Here is a 21,366-nt window from a genome sequence, read left to right as displayed (position 1 = left end):
ATTTAAATTTAACTGAAAAGTGATCGCTGTTAAATAAAAGAGTGGGAATAAGAGAGGATATAGATGTACAGTTCAGCACATGCTCACTCTGACTTACTTCTAATGAGAGCTAGAAACGTGCCAGGGGATTCCAATTCAATCCTATCAAGGTGGCATGTACCAATGCCATTTTACTTGTTAAAGTGATCAGTTTAAGTTCATAATTGATCAGAAAGGTAGGGATTACATAAGTAAGACCAATGTCTGCAAATAATAATTGATAGAATTAAAAAGGAGAGAATGATCCTACATGGGAAGCAGGATGCACAGCAGATTCATAGAATGGCAATGGCAGATGTCCCAAACAGCACTCTGGCCTCAGAATCAACCCTTAAGGCATTCGGATCTGGCTAAAAAGCCCATGACAGTTGCACAGGCATGGAAAGCCAAGACACTGTGGCAAAAAAAAAAGAAAGAGGACCTAAATGAAAGATCTCTGTGAGTGAGATAACAGCAGAAAGAACGGGCCATAAATGAAGGAGGTACCATTCTCTGAACGGAGGAGAGAACTTCCCCTATGAATATGGCCTTGTTTAAGTAAAATCAGAGTTGGTGAACTCAAGAGGGTCTCATACCCTTAGCAGCTCATGACAAGAGCCTCAGGTGATTACTGACATCATAAACAAGAGTGTCAGTTGTTAAATCAGCAACAGGAGTCACTGTGCACCTGCTCCCCATGTAGGACTTCTGTCCTTAATGTGTTGTACTATGTGAATTAATGGTAAAACTACTACTCAAACAGTACTCTATACTTTGTGTGTCTTTGTGGATGCAGTCTGTTGAAATCGTCACATAATATATACTGAGTTGATCCTCTGTATATAAAGATAATTAAAAATGAATCTTAATGAAGAATGAGATGGGAGAGGGAGAGGGAGTAGGAGATGGGATGATTGTGATTGGGAGGAGGTTATGGGGGGAAAAGCCACTATAATCCAGAAGTTTTACTTTGGAAATTTATATTTATTAAATAAAAGTTGAAAAAAATAAATATCCATTATTCTTTCTAGTAAGTTATATTTTCACTCATGTTAATGATGGAAGTTATCTTCCTTTGTTTCTAAAGATTTATTGTTTCTTATTCCTTTTTTAAAAGATTTCTTTATTTATTTGAAAGGCAGAGTTACATGTAGAGAGAAAAGAGACAGAGATTTTCCGTTCACTGGTTCACTCCCCAGGTGGCTGTAATGGCCAGAGCTCAGATGGTCTGAAGCCAGGAGCCAGAAGCTTCTTCGGGACTCACATGGGTGCAGGGGCCAAGCACTTGGGTCAGCCTCCGTTGCTTTCCCAATTCCATTAGCAGGGAGCAGGTTGGAAAGCAGAGCAACTGGGAATTGAATTAGCACCCATATGTGATGCTGGCACTGAAGATGGTAGCTTAACCCACTGCACCACAGTGCCAGCCCCAAGATTTATTGCTTCTAAAGATTTACTTATATTTATTTATTTGAAAGGTAGAGTGACACAGAGAGAAGGAAAGAGGGAGGGAGGGAAGGAGAGAGAGACAGAGACAGAGAGAGAGATTGAGATTTTTATCTATTGGTTCACTTCCCAAATGCCCACAACAACCTGAGGCTGGGCCAGGCTTAAGGTAGGAATGAGGAATTCCATCTGGATCTCCCAGTGGGCGGCAGATACCCAGTGCTTTGGACATGAATTGCTGCCTCCCAAGCTCATTAGCAGGAAGCTGGGTTTTCCCAGTCACTCTGACATCGGATGCAGGCATTCCAAGTTTAAGTTGAACCCAACCCACTTTAAGTATCATCTGTAAGGCTGGTCAAATGGTGATGAACTCCACAAGTTTTTGCTTGTTTGGGAAGTCTTTATTTCCCCTCCCTTGATAGCTTTGTTTAGAAACTTCATCTACGGGTTTGTCAAGTATTCTGGGTTAACAGTTTTTTGCTATTGTTGTTCAAAACTTGGAATGTATTTTTTCATTCCTTCCTGAACTTTGAGGTTTCTGTTGAAAAAGTCTGCTGTCATACAATGGGAGTTCCCTTACAAGTAGCCTGGTGTTTTCTTCTTGGAAACTTAAGATTTTTTTGTGTGTTATAAATTGGAAAGTTTCACCAGAATGTGTTGTATGAAGTGTTCTTTTCTGTCTTTGAGGGGATTCTATGGGTTTCCTAATTTTAGATTTCCATATATTCCTGAAGATTAAGGAAATACTCAGCTATTATTTAACTGAATAAATTTTCTAAGCCACTTCTCTTTTCTGTTTCATCAGGGACTCCCAAACTTTCATACTGGCTCATTTAATGGTGTCCCAGAGATTGAATGCTATTTTCATTCTTTCTCATTTGTTTTATCCTATTTCTCTTGTCTGACTGACATTTTCACAGACCCATCTTCAAATTCAGATATTTTTCTTTTGCTTTACTTACCCTGCTATTTTTTATTTGACTGATGGAGTTCTTCATATCTAATATTTCTGTTAGGTTCTTTTTCAATATCTCAATCTCATTCCTATCATGCCTCAGTTTCCTAATTTCATTTAGTAGTCTGTATGCATTCTCTTGTATCTCTTTGAGTGACATCAGAATTATTCTTTTGATTTTTTTATCAAGCATTCAGTCTCCATTTCTTCAGAATCTGATACTAAGGCATTATTTTGTTTATTTAGGCCATTGTATGGCTCTGCCTTTCCTTTGTGACTCTGTTGAATTTTGTGCAACCAGGGGATCAGTTTTTTCTATATCTTTTTTAAAAAAATTATTTATGTATTGAAAGTCAGAGTTACACACAGAAAGAATGAGAGAGAGAGAGAGAGAGAGAGAGAGAGAGAGGTCTTACATCCATTGGTACACTCCCCAATTGGCCACTATGGCTAGAGCTGTGCCAATCTGAAGCAAGGAGCCAGGAACTTCTTCTGGGTCTCCAACGCAGGTGCAGGGGCCCAAGGACTTGGACCATCTTCTTCTGCTTTCCCAGGCCATAGAAGAGAGCTGGATTGGAAGTGGAGCAGCTGGGTCTCAACCTGGCACCCATATGGGATGCGGGCACTGCAGGTGGTGGCTTAATCCGCTATACCACAGCACCAGCTCTTCTATATCTTTTAAAGGATAATTTTTATAGATTGAGAGATTCCTTTCCTGAAGATATTTCTTTGACTTTTGACACAACTGACAGAATGGGAGAAAATGTTTACAAACTATGCAACTGATAAAGAGTTAATATCCAGAACATATCAAGAACTCAGGAAACTCAACGACAACCAAAATAAACAATCCAGTCAAGAAATAGGCCAAGAAAATCGACAGGCATTTTTCAAAAGATGAAATTCAAATGGTCAACAGATACATGAAAAGATGCTCAGGATCACTTGCCATCACCACCATGAGGTTTCACCTCACCCCCATGTAAATGGCTTTCATATAGAAATCAAAAAACAGTAAACATTGGCAAGAATGTGGGGGAAAAGGTGCCCTAATCCACTGTTGGTGGGAATGTAAACTGGTACAGCCAGTGTGGAAGACAGTATGGAGACACCTCAGAAATCTGAATATAGACCTACCATATGACCCAGCCATTGCACTCCTGGAAATTTACCCAAAGGAAATGAAATCAGCATGTGAAAGAGTTATCTGTTCCCCAATGTTTATTGCAGCTCAATTTACAATAGCTAAGATATGGAATCAATCCAGTTGCCCATCAACCAACTACTCAACAAAGAAAATGTGATATATATATATATACACTATGGAATACTACTCAGCCATAAAAAGGAATGAAATCCTGTCTTTTGCAATGAAATGGATGCAACTAGAAACCATTATACTTAGTGTAATGTGCCATTCCCAAAAAAGACAATTACCATAGTTTTCCCTGACCTTTGGTAATTAATAGAGTACATAAAAATGTAATGTATATGAGCAAAATCGATATTTTGAGAATTGATTATTGTTTACAACCATAGTCTCTACTGTGGAAGACCAGAGTTTTTTTCTTCCTACTATTTGTTGAATTTTTACTTAGTAGAGGGTTAATCTTATGATTATAAAATAAACTGAAAGTATGTCATTGCAAAAATAGAAAGAATAAGAGAGGAAGGATGGAGTGTGGGGTCATGGGTGGGAGGAAGGGTAGGGTGGGAAATATCACTATGCCCATATATCTGTATATATGAAATACATGAAATTTGTTCACCTTATATAAATAAAAAAAAGTTGATATTCAATATCCAAGTCCCTTTTGAAAACTCAATTGGATATAGGCAATATTCTGATTCCACATTTTCAAAACATAATAATCAACACCTATATCTATGTGAGATATTTTATACATATTTTCTCTTAGGAAAATTGCCTTGCTGGTGTGTACATAGAAAGATAAATTTGAGAAATATTTTAACATTTTTAACCACACGGAGGTGACATTAAGTTTGGATTAAACATAGAAAGCTGCGGGTCTTCAGTAATAAGAGTGCTTACACCCTTTGTTAGGTTTCAAGTGCCTCTGAGGCACCTCAAAGGAAGTTTCATATTCTGAAAACTCCAGCTGAGGAAGAGCATACCCAAAATGCAGGTAGGCTCCGCTCTCTGTGTCATGAACACAAATTAAAAAGAAAAGGCTGCAAATGTAGTAAGATATGTCACCCCCCAAGTGGCCACTGCAGCTGCGCATTGTGGCCAGTGGGCTGTGCCAATCCGAAGCCAGGAACCAGGTGCTTACATTGGTCTCCCATGCGGGTGCAGGGCCCAAGGACCTGGGCCATTCTCCACTGCACTCCCAGGCCACAGCAGAGAGCTGGACTGGAAGAGGGGCAACCGGGACAGAATCCGGCGCCCTGACCGGGACTAGAACCCTGGGTGATGGCGCAGCAGGCAGAGGATTAGCCTAGTGAGCCGTGGCACCAGCCTTTTTTTAAAACTGTTATTTAATAAATATAAATTTCCAAAGTACAGTTTTTGGATTACAGTAGCTTCCCCCCCCCATAACTTCCCTCCCACCCATAACCCTCCCATCTCCCGCTTCCTCTTCCATTCCATTCACATCAAGATTCAATTTGCAATTATCTTGATATATACAGAAGATCAATTTAGTATATACTAAGTAAAAATTTCAACAGTTTGCACCCACACAAAAACACAAAGTATAAAGTACTGTTTGAGTACTAGTTATAGCATTAATTCACATTGTACAACACATTAAGGACAGAGATCTTACATGAGAAGTATGTGCACAGTGACTCCTGTTGTTGACTTAACAATTGACACCCTTGTTTATGGCGTCAGTAATCACCCTAGGCTCTTGTCATGAGTTTCCAAGGCTATGGAAGCATTTTGAGTTTGCCAACTCTGATCTTATTTAGACAAGGTAATAGTTAAAGTGGAAGTTCCCTCCACCCTTCAGAGAAAGGTACCTCCTTTGATGGCTCGTTCTTTCCACTGGGATCGCACTCACATAGATCTTTCTTTTTTTTTTTTCCAGAATGTCTTGCTTTCGGGGTGCACATTTCTTGACATCTCTCTTCTAAAGAGGTCATTATTTGTTTCCTAACAATATGAATATCTTCCCAATGGATTGGAAATACTACACTGGTACAATGCAGTCATACGAAAATTTTGAATGCACAAGGAGTATAAATAAAAAGCTGCCCAGAACAGTGAAACAATTCTTCAAAAATGGGTGATAATTACATGAAAATTGATACTATAAGATCTAGAGGAATAACATCAGAAGTAGGATGCTACACATCCACTTGTGGAGAGAAGGAAAAGAAGCCATTAGTGTGCCGATTCCCTACTGAACTACTTCCTGCATGACAGCACTCACTCAGCGTTTTCCTCAGAGCCCTGGTAACATCTTTGTTCCTAAAACTGTAGATTAAAGGGTTCAACACAGGAGTGATTATGGTGTAAAATACAGACACTGCCATGTCCTTCTCGGGGGTGTGGTAGGAGCTGGGGAGCATGTAGTTATAGATGGCAGTCCCGTACAAGAGAACGACCACGGTCATATGGGAGGAGCAGGTGGCAAAGGCCTTCTTCCTGCCCTCTGTTGAGTTCATCCTGTGGACGGTGAAGAGGATGAAGGAATAAGAGCTTGAAATAATTGTCACAGGGATGAGGAGCATGAGGACACAGCACAGGTACATGAGGCTCTCGTACAGGGAAGTGTCTGAGCAGGAGAGCTTGATGACGGCAGGGACCTCACAGAAGTAGTGATGGATCTCATGCGACCTGCAGAAGGGGAAGGTCATGGTGATGGGAGTGAGCATGAAGCCATCCACCGACCCCAGGAACCAGCAGCCAGAAGCCAGGAGGAGACACACCCTGTGGTTCATGAGGACAGGGTACCGGAGAGGATGGCAGATGGCCACAAAGCGGTCGTAGGCCATGGCAGCCAGAAGGAACCATTCTGAACCACCTACAGTCAAGTAGAGGAACATCTGTACCCCACATTCAGGGGCTGAGATCTTGTTCATTCCCATGACCTGGCCCGTGAGCAACCTGGGCACAGTGACGCAGATGTACACCGTGTCCATGAGGGACAACTGGCTGATGAAAAAGTACATGGCCGTGTGAAGGTGGGCATTGGAGTGTATCAGCAGGATGAGCACAGTGTTTCCAGACAAGGCCATCAGGAAAACCACAAAAATGACCATGCAGAGAAGAGCAGGGTGTTGGGATTGATGGAAGAGTCCCACAAAGATGAAATACAGCTGCCCTGGGTGGGCGGCCATCCAGGTGGTGTTATCCATGAGGTCTCACCCCAGGGAAAGCTTCAGGGTTGATGAGATGCAGTCCCCTGCAGTGAATGCATAGGGTATGGCTGGGTGTGAAGGCACCAACCTAAGTGTACTTAACCAGATGACTTCCTCCACACCTGTAGAGCTGCAGAACATAAACTGCCTGTAATTCAACGGTTTCTTTTTAGAAAAGTAACAACTCACAATGATGAGCCAGAAGCATCCTGAATTATGCTGAGGTTGCCTCAGTGTTAGGTCACAGGCATGCTAACAGAAGACAGTGTCGGTGACCAGCAGGTCCTGAAAGTGGGCTGAGCCACTGCCTGTGCTGTCACAAACACAGAATAAACAGAACCAAACTCCCTTTCCTAGGGTTTTTGCCATTGAACTAAGATTCAACCTATCTGGTTTAAAGATCGAACTGGGATCTAAAAATCTCCCAGGTATATATTCCAGATAAGAAGGACTGACAGAGTCACTGAGACAATCTCGGGCAAACCCTGATCCCACATCCCACATCGGAGCCTCCTCAGTCCAAAGGACTGGGCAGCCCCGGGAGTTTCTGCAACTGTGGCTAGTGAGGCTCATGGAACCAGGAGCTGGGCCAGTCCTCACATTGGAATCACTCTGAGGACCCAAGGGACAAGGGGCAGCCTTGGACAGGGTAGCCCTCAGCCCACCAACCCCCTGCCTGGGTGTAGACATAATGCCTGACCTCAGTATACTGAGGATTAAGTGAGGTTAAGTGGTGGGAGTCCTTAGCATCATGCTGGTTATGGGTAATTAACACACACCCCATCTGTTTACATGGCAGCCTGTCTACACCACAGAACCTACCTGAGAGGACAGTTAGTGTGTTGTCTTGTGAGACACGTCACTGCAGCCTCCAGTTTTAGTATCTGCTTGGACACATAAGATTTTGTTTTCAGAAATAAGATGGGAAAATATCTGCAAATAAATAAATACAGCATACAACACATTTGAAAAAAGAATTTGGGTTTGTTAATATGTGTCTATGTATATATGTGAATTTACTTACTCCATGTAAATGTAAATTTTAAATGCATATTTCCAGAACACATACAAGTGTTTATAAATACGTTATCACTAGCTTAACTCTGGCTAAGCCCAATTGTATGGAGAATTGCATCTCTTCTTTCCAATATGAGGGGTCCTCTACAAGTTCTTGGAACATGCGTGTTGTGAAAGACTAAGCACGCATTGGAAAACTGCTTTGCACCGAAATAAAGCCATCTTTAAATTCCATTTTCCAGTGAATTTTCCAAGTGCTTGTTCTTCACAGGAGCTGTGACCGTTTGCACTGAGTCTTGGGGGAAGAGCCAGCACTTAGAGGGTCCCTGCTACTCACCACTCTGTGCCTGCAGATGCCACCTGCCGCATCCCTGCCACAGCCCATCACTCCTGGAAGCAGAGATGCAGAGAGGAAACCCAAACCACCCTGGGACGTCTCCAGCCCCAGCTTGCTGCTCCTCCTCCCCGTGCCTGCCTCTATGTTAGATGCTAAAGACAGATCTGGGACAAACTGAAACTCATATCTTTGAAGGAGGCCACCATCATTCTATTCAGGAAAAATTATATAAACTCATTAAAGGTAGAATTTTTAAATAGATACAAAATGAATTTAAAAATAGCAATGGACACATAATGCATTGGGCTGTTCTGAAGAGAATCAATCATAACTTCTTCCACAGTGTCTCTTAAGGAGAGAAAACCTTCTCAAGTTTTTCATTTCTGACAGAGTATATGTTAAATTTGAGTAGTTCCTCTTTCTGGGAAGATCTCAGCCATATTATGATTCAGCTTATTTCAGAAACAACTCTTGTAATAACCAATTCCAGGGGCTAATTATTCCGTTCAGCACAATAGCAGCCCCAGGTTCTGCAGTGCTGGTGACACAGACAGCACTGTTAGTGAATCTGATGCCTTGGCGTGGACTCTGGCACATCTGAGACTCACGGCATCACCGGCACTCATGTATGTGCTGCAGTGATTCCTCTATAAGACTGTTGAGGAGGGCCCAGTGCTGTAGCAAACAAGTGGATCCGCCACCTGCGGTGCCCACATCCCATATGGGTGACGGTTGGAGATCCAGCTGCTCCACTTCCAATCAGGCTATCTGCTGTGGCCTGGGAGGGCAGTAGGAGATGGCCCAAATCCTTGGGCCCCTGCACAGGTGTGGGAGACCCAGAGGATGCTCCTGGCTCTTGGCTTCAGGTCGACTCAGTTCTGGCCATTGCTGCCTGTTGGGGAGTGAACCAGCAGATGGAGGACCATTCTCTCTGTGTCTCTGCTTCTCCTTCTCTCTCCTTGTAGCTCTGACTTTCAAAAAAATAAATAAACCCTAAAAAAACAAACAAACAAAAAATAAACTGTTGATGAGAAAGGGCTTTTACTCCACAAAAACAGGTGATAGGGAATACACGAGGAAGCACCATCAAGAGCCAGCAGAATGCGGAGCAAGTCAAGAGTGGCAACACCTTGCTCCTGCAGCACTGCCTGCCCATCTGGTTGAGCTCACTTAGAGGGTGTCTTGAGCCTCATCTGCAGCCTCATGGAGCCAGGCTGGACTAAATGCACAACAGAAGTGGGAAAGTGACATCACCTTGTTTGTGCCCGTTGCAGGAGTGGATGAAGGTTTTCTGTTAATAAGCAACCTCTGGGGCTTTGGAGAGCAGTGCAATTAGAAGAGCCAGTGGTGCTCACAGATCCCTGTCTTTCTTCACTTTCTCAGAGTCTTAACTGATTGTAGCAGTAATCTCTAATCTCACCATCACCAACAAGGTCTGACTGATGAAATCTGCAAGTTCCTTAACACATGGCCTTCACCTGCTGTACTTTACAGAAATACTCCCCGTGTGCATGTGTGTATGTGCATGTGTGTGTATGCATGTGTGCATGTGAATAGCCTCATTTCATCTTCAAGAAGATTTTACAAGATCCTGTTATTTTACTTCTTATCTTTACAAGTACCAAATCTGAATCTCAGCATTCAACTGATGTGTCAAAGACACCTCGTCCGTATCGTGGTCAAGTTGAAACCTGAGGACCTCTCCTCCATGCCATCATTTTTTTGCTCTTAAGGTTGCCGATTATACTCTGCTTCTCTCTGTCACTTGTTTGCCATCTATGTCACTTTAATTTTAAATTTAAAGTATTTGTTTTTATTTTAAATACTGACATGAAATGACTTTTAAAAATCTTGAAAGTACAAACTTATCCAGTGAAAATTTTTAAACCATAATGCAGGGGCTGGTGCTGTGGTGTAGCAGGTAAAGCTGCCACCTGCAATGCAGGCATCCCATATGAATGCTGGCTCAAGGCCTAACTGTTCCACTTTCTATCCATCTCTCTGCCTTGGCTTGGGAAAGCAGTGGAAGATGGTCCAAGTCCTTGGGGTCCTGCACCCACATGGGAGACCTGGAAGAATCTCCAGGATCCTGGCTTTGGATCAGCTCAGTTCTGGCTGTTATGGCCAACTGGGAAGTAAGCCAGTGGATGGAAGACCTTTCTCTCTCTCTGCCTCTCCCTCTCTGCAACTCTGCCTTTCAAATAAATAAATAAAATTTAAAAAAAAAAACAGAAGTTAGAAAAAAAGAAAAAACCATAATGCAATCACCTAGTTAAAAAAAAGTTCTAGAAACCATATTGTGCCTTCAACATACGAATATTTATTGACCATACAGAGTGTACCAGGCAATTAGGACCAGACAGGAAGGCAGACGGAAGCAACCGCTCTCTTGTCCTCACTGCTTTGCCACGTGGTCTCCCACAGGGCTCTGAGGGACACTGGACAGTGGGAAGAAGAAAGGAATTGTCTTTTTTTTCACTTGTGGTGATGGTGTCTGGCAGCTGTGGCAGTGGTAGGCAATGCTCAAGACTGCAGCCACCACAGCCTGAAGGCAGCTTCCGCAGCACGTTTGGTTCTAGGTGTCGGGGTCACTGGGTCACCACCTGTGACCAGAGCAGGTGGAGCGGCAGCAGCCAGGAGAGCAGAGTGTTCACCAGCTCAGCAGGAAGGGCCTCACGTTGCTCCAGGTAACCATCCTGCTCCTTGGGTGACAGCACTGCTCCATCCCAGGTCCCAGCCTTGCCTCCAGCCCTTGGCTGCCTTTGTAACCACCCACCCTCATCAACCCTCTCCCGTTGAAGCACATAGTGTTTGCATGGGAGTGGACACTCAGAAGGCTAACACTAAACCATCGATTCCACCACAATTGCAACCCTTCCCTTGGAGAGAACAGTTATGTGTGTTCAAATCTACAATTATGCATTATGAAAAATTATGCATGGATTTCAAAATGTTTTCACCAAAACCTCCATTTTAATTTCTTTTTTCCGTGAACTTTTTGGAGTATCCTTATATTTCCTAATAGCAAGGCTAGCCCGTGAGGATAACAATGTAACAGCTAACACATTTTCAGAATTAAAAAATTGTGATGTTACTTTTACTAATCTGCAATTTCTATTCCAGTTTTGTTAAATTCTCAACATTGCCCTTTATATAAGTTTTATTCCCGTTAAGTGATTTCAGCCCAGGATCTTATACCGCATTTAGCTTCATAGATCAGTATCCTTTCATTAAATGGCTGGAAGTGTTTGCTTTTCATGACATTGGTATTTTTGAGGAATAGGGGTCAACAGCTTTCTGGAATCCTCAGTTTTCATGGATTCTCCTCTTGGTTAAATTACCTCTCTGTGGTTGGACCGGAAGGCACCATCAGTGGCATCATAGATGGAGGAAGCTGAATCTTATTTCCCTCCCTGTGGGTGGTAAGTCTGATTCCCTGGCTAAGGTTATACACATTTCCCTACTTTATCATTACTATTTTTCCTCTCCAATTAATAGCAAGTACATGGAGAAACATGGCCACAACGGCTGGAGCTGGGCGGATCTGAAGCCAGGAGCCAGGAGCTTCTTCCGGGTCTCCCACACAGGTACAGGAGCCCAAGCACCTGGGCCATCTTCTGCTTTTCCCAGGCCACAGCAGAGTGCTGGATCAGAAGTGGAGCAGCCGGGACTAAAACCAGCACCCATATGGGATGCAGGTGCCGCAGGCAGAGGATTAACCTGCTGCACCACAGCACTGACCCCGGAGAAACAGTATTGATTACATTTGCATGATAAGCCACCCTATTCCACCACATGAAAAACATTTGATCTTTTAGGTCTATTCTATGTACAGTCATGAGGGAGATTATTAAAAAATCTCCCCTTCCTGCTGTGCCCTTGTTAGGCTTTGTTGTGCTGGATGTGATACCAGGAGCTCAGTGTGTCTCCTCAAAGCTGAACACTGCACTAGTGTGTGGCTTTGCAAGTTTCTTGCCAGAAGTGGCCTATGGTTTCCAGTTGCCTGGAAACTGGTGAGAGGTGTGCTCACCTTGAGGGCCATTCTGACTCAAGCCACTCTTCCATGGGAGGAAGAAGGTCCCTGAGCTCCATTTCAGGACAGCATGGTCTCTGATTGTGCATCTCTGGAAAAGGATGTGTCCTTCTGAAGTCTTGCCTCTCTTGAGCTCCACCAGCAGATGGCACCTGGCTGCCTAGGGGACACTAAGTGACCTCATGTTGGTGCAGAGGGACATGGTGTTTCTGACGTAAGCAGGGACCCTGGATTTCAGAGAGACCCTGCACAGCCAAGTCCACTGCTTGGTGATGAGTCTTCTGGGTGGAGTTCACTGGTGTCCTCTGATGCTCGGGAAATCTGTGAGCACTCACCTGCTGCCACAGATCCCAGCCATCTGTCCCAGGGATGCCCACCTCCCGCCTGGAAGCAGTCCTAGGCAACACCCTGGTGAACACAGCATGTTCCAGAGTGGACACCAAGCTCCTTGATCCCTTACTTCAAGCCTGCTATGTCCTGCATCCTTAAATCAACACAGATTCTATTATGAGCCCCTTAATCTACACCTGACATATCTGGATCATTCACTAGACATGTCTATATCCTGGGTCTCTCACTTTACACTTGCTGTGTCCTGGGCCTCTCACTCTACACCTGCTGTATCCTGGGTCCCTCACACTGCACCTGCTGTATCCTGGGTCCCTCCCTCTACACCTGCTGTGTCCTGAGCCCCTCACTTTACACCAGCTGTGTCCTGGGTCCCTCACTCTACACCTGCTGTATCCTGGGCCCCTCATTCTACACCTGCTGTGTCCTGGGCACCTCATTTTACACTTGCTGTAGCCTGGGCCCCTCACTCTACACCTGCTGTACCCTGGTCATTCACTCTACACCTACTGTATCCTGGGTCCCTCACTCTATACCTGCTGTATCCTGAGCCCCTCACTCTACACCTGCTGTATCCTGGGCCCCTCTCATGACACCTACTGTATCCTGGTCATTCTCTCTACATTGTCTATATTCTGGGTCCCTCATCCTAGACCTGTTGTATCCTGGATCTTTCACCCTATACCTGCTGTGTCCTTGAACCCTCATTCTGAACCTGCTGTATCATGGTCCCTCACTCTACACCTGCTAAGTTTTGGGCCCCTCACCCTACACCTGAATGTATCTTGTCACTAACTCTACACTTGTTTTGTTCAGGGCCCCTCACTCCACACCTTATGTATCCTGGTCATTCACTCTACACCTGCTGTATCCTGGTCATTCACTCTATACCTGCTATATCCTGGGTCCCTCACTCTACTCCTGCTGTATCCTGTGCTCCTTATTCTACATCTGCTGTGTCCTAGGCCTCTCACTCTACAGCTGCTGTGTCCTGGGCCCCTCACTCTACACTTGCTGTGTCCAGGGCCCCTCACTCTACTCCTGCTGTATCCTGTGCTCCTTATTCTATATCTGCTGTGTCCTGGGCCCCTCACTCTACAGCTGCTGTGTCCTGGGCCCCTCACTCTATGCCTGCTGTAACCTGGGCCCCTCACTCTACACCTGAATGTATCCTGGTCACTAACTCTACACATGATGTATCCTGTTCCCTCACTTTACACCTACTATATCCTGATCATTCACTCTACACCTGCTGTATCCTGGGCCCCTCACTCTACACCTGCTGTATCCAGAGCCCCTCACTCTACACCTGCTGAATCCTGGGCCCCTCACTCTACACCTGCTGTGTCCTTGAATCCTCACTCTACACCTGCTGTATCCTGGGCCCCTCACACTATACCTACTGTATCCTGTTCACTCACTTTACACCTGATATGTCCTGGGTCCCTTACCCTACACCTGAATGCATCCTGCTTACTAACTCTACACCTGCTGTATCCTGGCTCCTTCAGTCTATGCACTATTCTGTACATACTGTATCCTCAGTCCCTCATTCTATACCTGCAGTATCATGGGTCTTTGATTCTACACCAGTTGCTTCCTGGGTCTCTCCGTGTACACCTGCTGTACTCTGGATCACTCACTCTTTACCTGCTGTTCTGCAGCCTGCACTCTACACTTGATGTATCCTGTTTGCTTCACTCTACAACCAGCTGTTTCCTGGGTCTCTTACTCTGCAGAACTGGATGTGTCGTGGCTCCTTCAGTATGGACCTGATATATCCTGGGTCCTGCACTCTACACCTACTCTATCCTGGGTCCTTCATTCTACACCAGTTTTATCCTCTGTCAGTTATCATGGCTCCTTGAGTCTGCATATGATCTCTCCTGGGTCCTGTACTCTATACCCAGCTGGACCATTTCTGCTTCATACTGTACCTGCTCAGTCTTGGGTCCTGTTCTCTATACCTGCAGTATCCTGGATCCCTTACTTTCCTCCTGCAGTGCCCTTGATCCTTCACTCTATACCTACTGAATCCTGGTTTCCTCACTCTACACTCAACTGTGTCTAGGTGTGGGTTGCTAGCTGCAAAATTCTCTGGGTCTGTTTTCACTTCATGAAGTTTCTACCACTCTTTCCTCTAACTGGGTTTCTTTCTGTAGGAAAAAGAGAGACAGGAGACACTGTATCTGACCTATGACACCACTTTCTTCATCTCCCCACTCCTTTGGACAGAAAAAAGGGAGGTTTCCACCTGCTCATGAATGGTGGATACTATGGGTTAAATACTGGCCCACTGAAAGTGCCAAAAGGACCAGGACAGGGCCAGGCTGAACCAGGAGCTGGAAATTCCATCTGAATCTCCCTGGGTGACAGGAAGCCAATTGATTGAGCCATCACCTGCTGCATCCAGAGCTGTGTGTTAGTAGGAAGCTACAACTAGGAACAGAACACTTCAGTATGGGATATAAGCACTGCAAATGGTGTCTTTTACTCCAAGGAAAACACACTCACCACAAGTCAGTTCTTGACAATGTGATCCAATACACTGATGTTGGAATAAGAGATAGAGACCATTAATTTCTGCACAGGTGTTACCTGCAACGTCAACACACATTCCCCAAAAGCTAATAAGTAACCACAGTCACCACTACGACTCTCAGAGCAACAGCGCACCGACAAGCAAATGCCAGTGTGTGTGAACGCTGATATGCCCCTGCTCCTGCACCATGTTGTGTTTTCATGTGACAAGAACAGCACCTTAGGATTTGAATTGACCACGGATATGCCTAAGACTGAGGATGGGGCATTTCTGAGAGCGACGGTGGGGAGCGAGGACATTTTTCAGTCACAACACCTTCCCATGCACTTCTTTAGGGCTTCCAACACTTCCTTGTTCCTCAGACTGTAGATGAGGGGGTTCAGCATGGGGGTCACAATGGTGCCAAGCACAGCTCCTATCTGGTCTTGCTTAGGTGTGTGGGAAGAATCTGGTGTCAGGTGGACGAACATGGCCTGACCAAAGAAGAGACTCACCACTGTCAGGTGGGAGCAGCAGGTAGTCAGAGCTTTGTGCCTCCCAAGAGGATTGTCACTCTTGCAGCTGAGAGTCACGATGGGCTTTGGGCAATGTGTTGTCCCAGGAGAATTTACTTCCTCAAGCAATTCAGAGCCCCTGGGTGCCTCTGATCCTGGGCTGCCTTCCCTGGGGGTCTCTCCCTTATGGTGCACCTCTGGCCTGATGCCCTTTAGCTATTAAATGCATAGAGACACTAAAAGGTAGCTGTAATTACTCAGCAAGCAAACATAACCCTAGGCAGTGACTGTTTTTCAGAGGAGGTCTCTAAACTCCCTGTGCTATGTCTGGGTCTACACTAATTGAAGCCTGGGGAAGGATTCCCATGAGACACCCCTGCAGTATTCCCAAGGTCTGTGCACGTGGTGGCTATGGAAGGATCTGTTCTGATCAGAACTGGGCACGGAGCCCTCCCATGTTCAAATCAGACCTGAACTGGGAGTAGAGCAGAAAGGAGTTCATCCTTGGCATCGGCTGTGAGATGTCGAAAATCAGTTTTCTCAAGACAAAAATTGCCTAATGAAAGCTAGAACACCATGTGACATGAGCAGACAGTTTCAACAACCTGTTGCTCACCAGGTAGCAGAAAAACAGGGCCTTCAGGGAGAAGAGGGAGCAGGGGGCCTGACGGCTTCATACAACAATTCCTAGCCAGGCTTTAAGTTCCTTGTCCATTCTTCCAGTTCTCTAACTGCTGGCTTGTGGCAGAACTCATTGAACAGAAGGAGCAGGTAAGTGTGGACCAATGAAAGGGCAGCGAACTCCCCAAAGATGGCCATGGTGGCAGGGGGCCTTGCTTTGAGAAGTGGAACAGGTAGGCAGTGTAAGGAAATGTGCAGTGGTGCAGAGAAATACACACGAGACCAGGAGGGAGAGTGGGGTCCTGGGAGAGGCTGGCTCTGAAGACCATGCCCAGGATTTGTATTTGTTCAGCACTGTCAGGGAGCATGGGGAGGGCACATCATTGTGACCCTCTCTGTTCAGGGTCCTCAAGATTTCACAGAGGCCAAGGCCAGGATCCATGGATGAAGCCTGCAGAGCACTCTGCCTCTTGGTCTGTTCTCTCAGTGTCATTAGTGCTGCTGGAGCCATCACTCTCATTAACATGCTCTCCACCATCTGGCACTGCAGAGACAGCAATGCTGTCCTAGGCTGTACCTGTTTAGGAGAAGAACAGCCCTGACCCCTACGCAAAGGAGCCTTCTCTTCTTATACACTGTCTTCCAGAAGACGTGTTGAAGGCTAAATGGCGAGGGTAGACTTGTGGGTGGGGGCCCTCACTATAGGGTGATAGCGCACACTCACTATAGGGTGGGCCTCCTGTCAATCACATGGAAATGCTTCTGCCAGGACTGGAAACCCTTCATCGCAGAGCCCATGCAGTGGAGAAAGTGGAGTGTGCTGAGTTATTGACAGGAAATGTGACTTTCCCCAGAGAGAAATAAAAGGATCTTACCACCGTTAGCTGAGCCCTCCCACAGAGTTAAACTACCTCTTCTTCTATTTCTAGAAAAAACTGAGGTTCTTGTGTAGATTTTTTGAGGAAAAAGACTTACATTTTGGCAGTGACTGTTGTGTAAGAATTGTGTTACTATACTGTCTGTGCACTATTTAGTCAAAACTGAGTCCTTATCTGAATGACTGCATAGTTTGCTACTGGACCACAATTTTGTAAATTATGTGTACAGGGTGTTTATCAGTAAATATTGATCCATCACACTTGCAAGAATGTACAGCGATCTTACAGATCAAATAAGAAACTCGAGTCTGATCATTGATCTACAAGCTCACAAATGTTGACAAAACTGTGCTGTTTCTAACATTAGCATCTGACTCACGGTTTACCACCTATTCCCATAAAATTTTATAATATTTTGAACATAAAGTATTACGTTTGGGTGCCTAATTTCCTATGGCATGATCATTTAACCATTGCAAAGAGCTTGTATGTGGGCACAGAAAGTCAACAGCTAATCACCGAGTGCATGCCACACGTGGTACTCAATGCTGTGCCCTCACAGAGGACTCAGTTACCCTGTGTTTGTCTCTATTTCCCACTGTCTGTCCACAATTCACCACCTCTGCAGTGGTTACTAAGCCTCCCAGATGGTAAGCTGTGAACATCAAGGTCTGGTTTACACAGAAGAGTTGAGACCATGGACCATTATTTAAAAAGCTATTTCACCCATCATTTCATTCCCCGGAGCAGGAAAAGTTTCTACTAAGGGTTGCATTTAAATGCCCAGGCCAGAGGTGCACCATGAGGGAGAGGCCACCAAGGAAGGCAGCCCAGGATCAGAGGCACCCAGGGACTCTGAATTGCTTGAGGAAGTAAATTCTCCTGGGACAACACATTGCCCAAAGCCCATTGTGACTCTCAGCTGCAAGAGTGACACTGAGAGCTCTGCTTTCCCACTGACTGTCAGACACAAGGCAATGTCTCAGCTCCATTATCTCAAATCAAGGAAGGCTCATGGGTATAATAAGGGGTCTCTAGTACCTTAGGTCAACAACAGCAGTGCCTGATGGCTGTGACTTAAGACAATGAAGGGCATTGTCAAGATACCCATGGGAAATCAACGCAGGGATTTTAGGGCTTTCCTGGGGTATGGAAGAATACGGTGCTAATATTGGCCTTGGATAGAACTGCTGCCAACCCAGAGTCTTAAAGTCATTTAGATGCCTGAAAATATTTTAACAAAATTGTATTGTACTGTATTTGCAATAAAAAAATAACTGAAAGATTTACAAAGGGACAAGACCACTGCTTTGTGTTATTAAGGAGCTTTTTCAAGTGCAAAGACAAAGTTTAAGACTACATGGAGAAACTGAATACGAAAAATTATGGACTTAGTATGTGAAATGGAATAAGCAGCTACCATAATTTGGCTGATAATGAAAATTTTTCAATTCATTCTGTGAAAGGGCCTCAAGGGACTCTCAGCAGAGGCTCTCTGGAGTAGAGGCAGAATAGGATCCTCACAACAGGAACACCCAAGACTTGAGGGAACCAGGGTCTAGCACATGGAAAATTCCAGAATTCAAGGGAAAGAACTGTTGACTTAGAAGTTATTGTCAGTCAAAGGAACTCAACACCAATTCGCCAAGATCATACCAACTGTAGGATGTGCCTTTGGTTATTTCTCATAAGGGTACTTTGATTTGATGGAGTCGTTCTTTTTTTTTTTATTATTGAGAAATAAGGCCTAATGTCAGAAGGATATGCACATGCTGGCAACAGTGAAGTGTATTCAGTGCTCCAATTTAATGACATGAATTTCTTCTTTTTAAAACTTTTATTTAATGAATATAAATTTCCAAAGTACAGCTTATGGATTACAATGGCTTCCACCCCATAACATCCCTCCCACCCGCAACCCTCCCCTTTCCCACTCCCCCTCCCCTTCCATTCACATCAAGATTCATTTTCTATTCTCTTTATATACAGAACATCAGTTTAGCATACATTAAGTAAAGATTTCAACAGTTTGCTCCCACACAGAAACATAAAGTGAAAAATACTGTTTGAGTACTAGTTATGAAGTTGTTATTAATGTCTCCTTTACTGGAATATTCAGTTGCACAGCCTTGCCATGGGCCATGGGTGATGGAGAAGAGGACGCTGGACAGGAGACAAAAGCTACTTCAGTGAAGCACCACATTCCCTGTGATATTATTCTCTTTGTAGATTTTCAGTCAAATAAGAAAATTTCCGAGAAACCATGGACCAGGACAATCAAACCTCAGCTGATTTTATCCTTCTGGGATTCTTTCCTGAGTTCAGGTACCCTGACCTCCTCATCATCCTACTCCTCGTCTTCTACATCCTTGCCTTGGCAGGAAACTCTGTCCTCATCCTGCTCTTTGGCCTGGACGCCCGCCTCCACACCCCCATGTACTTCCTGCTCAGCCAGATGTCTGTCATTGATTTGATTTTCATCTCCAGCACAGTCCCCAAGACAGTCGCCAACTACTGCACAGGGAGTAAGAGCATTTCCTTCTTTGCGTGTGCTGCTCAGATGTTTTTCTTCCTCTCCCTTGGCCTTACTGAGTGCATGCTCCTGACCTTCATGGCCTACGACCGTTACGTGGCTGTCTGCAGCCCCCTGAGATATGCAGTCCTCATGCGGCCCAGGGTCTGTCTGCAGGTGACTGCCTTAGCCTGGGTTGGAGGTGCCCTTGGAGCCCTTGTCAACACTTGGTACCCAATGAGTTTTCCTATCTGTGGCCCCAGGGTGATTAATCACTACCTGTGTGAGATCCTGGCTATATTGAGAATGTCTTGTATAGACACATCAGTCTACGAGATGGTGAAATTTGTGTCAACGGTCACGTTTCTCCTGATCCCCTTTAGCCTCATTCTGGCCTCCTACATCCTCATCTTCCTCACTGTTCTCAAGATGAACTCTCCCAAGGGGAGGCACAAAGCTCTGACTACCTGCTGCTCCCACCTGACAGTGGTGAGTCTCTTCTTTGGTCAGGCCATGTTCGTCCACCTGACACCAGATTCTTCCCACACACCTAAGCAAGACCAGATAGGAGCTGTGCTTGGCACCATTGTGACCCCCATGCTGAACCCCCTCATCTACAGTCTGAGGAACAAGGAAGTGTTGGAAGCCCTAAAGAAGTGCATGGGAAGGTGTTGTGACTGAAAAATGTCCTCGCTCCCCACCGTCGCTCTCAGAAATGCCCCATCCTCAGTCTTAGGCATATCCGTGGTCAATTCAAATCCTAAGGTGCTGTTCTTGTCACATGAAAACACAACATGGTGCAGGAGCAGGGGCATATCAGCGTTCACACACACTGGCATTTGCTTGTCGGTGCGCTGTTGCTCTGAGAGTCGTAGTGGTGACTGTGGTTACTTATTAGCTTTTGGGGAATGTGTGTTGACGTTGCAGGTAACACCTGTGCAGAAATTAATGGTCTCTATCTCTTATTCCAACATCAGTGTATTGGATCACATTGTCAAGAACTGACTTGTGGTGAGTGTGTTTTCCTTGGAGTAAAAGACACCATTTGCAGTGCTTATATCCCATACTGAAGTGTTCTGTCCCCAGTTGTAACTTCCTACTAACGCACAGCTCTGGATGCAGCAGGTGATGGCTCAATCAATTGGCTTCCTGTCACCCAGGGAGATTCAGATGGAATTTCCAGCTCCTGTTTCTGCGGTCCAGTCTTGGTCTTTGAAGACACTTAGGGAATGCACCAGTGAGTGGGCTCTTTCTCTCTCTCTTTCTCTCCATCTCATTTTTTTCAATAAAAAATTGTTTTGCATTCTAGAAAAAATGACTAAGTGATTTTTCTCACTTCAGAATCCCTCTCCTCCTTACTCTTCTTATTCCACCCACTCACAAAACATCAAAGACCACTTATTCCATGAACTCTTCCTCTCTCTAAAGTCCTGTTTTCATATGTGCATTTCTCTAATGTAATACATAGAGTTTGTAATTCAAATCTTTTTCTTCTTTTATTTCTGATGTTTTATTACTTTTATTACTATGTTATTCTCAGGTTACAACCAGAGACAAACTGTATATGATCCAGTCAACTTAAATATTACTGAATGTTATGTCCCTGTGTCTTAAAAAGTTCAGTGCCTTATCAGTGCTTTCACAACTCCTGCTCTGTGCAGGAGTACTAATAGTCAACATGAAACAGACTCTGTTTTCAGACCAACAATGTACTCTTGGATCAGAGTACACATAGGACATTGCTTCCTAATCCCTCAATTTACAGAGAAAGATGTTTTCAGAGATAGGTATTGTGAAACTGGTGGGAAGCTAAACCAAATTCCTAAGGCAAATGGCTGT

General features: G+C 44.7%; 2 protein-coding genes across 2 annotated transcripts; one reads left to right on the top strand and one right to left on the bottom strand.

The window, feature by feature from the left end:
• Positions 1–5,781: 5,781 nt before the first annotated feature.
• Positions 5,782–6,742, bottom strand: LOC100348375 (olfactory receptor 2T29-like). The gene is given in 2 exon segments (XM_002724006.4): positions 5,782–5,815; positions 5,817–6,742. Coding segments are annotated over 2 exon segments (960 nt in total).
• A 12,536-nt stretch (positions 6,743–19,278) lies between these two features.
• LOC149125912 (olfactory receptor 2T27-like) lies at positions 19,279–20,208 on the top strand. The gene has a single exon (XM_089334619.1). The coding sequence runs from the start codon at positions 19,279–19,281 to the stop codon at positions 20,206–20,208; it is 930 nt and encodes a 309-aa protein (XP_089190745.1).
• The last annotated feature ends 1,158 nt before the right edge of the window (positions 20,209–21,366 follow it).

The sequence above is a fragment of the Oryctolagus cuniculus genome, chromosome 6 (assembly GCF_051225735.1).
Source record: "Oryctolagus cuniculus isolate XC-2025 breed Fujian yellow rabbit chromosome 6, ASM5122573v1, whole genome shotgun sequence".
In the NCBI taxonomy this organism is placed as follows: Eukaryota; Metazoa; Chordata; class Mammalia; order Lagomorpha; family Leporidae; genus Oryctolagus; species Oryctolagus cuniculus.
This window is presented reverse-complemented; position numbering and strand designations above follow the sequence as displayed.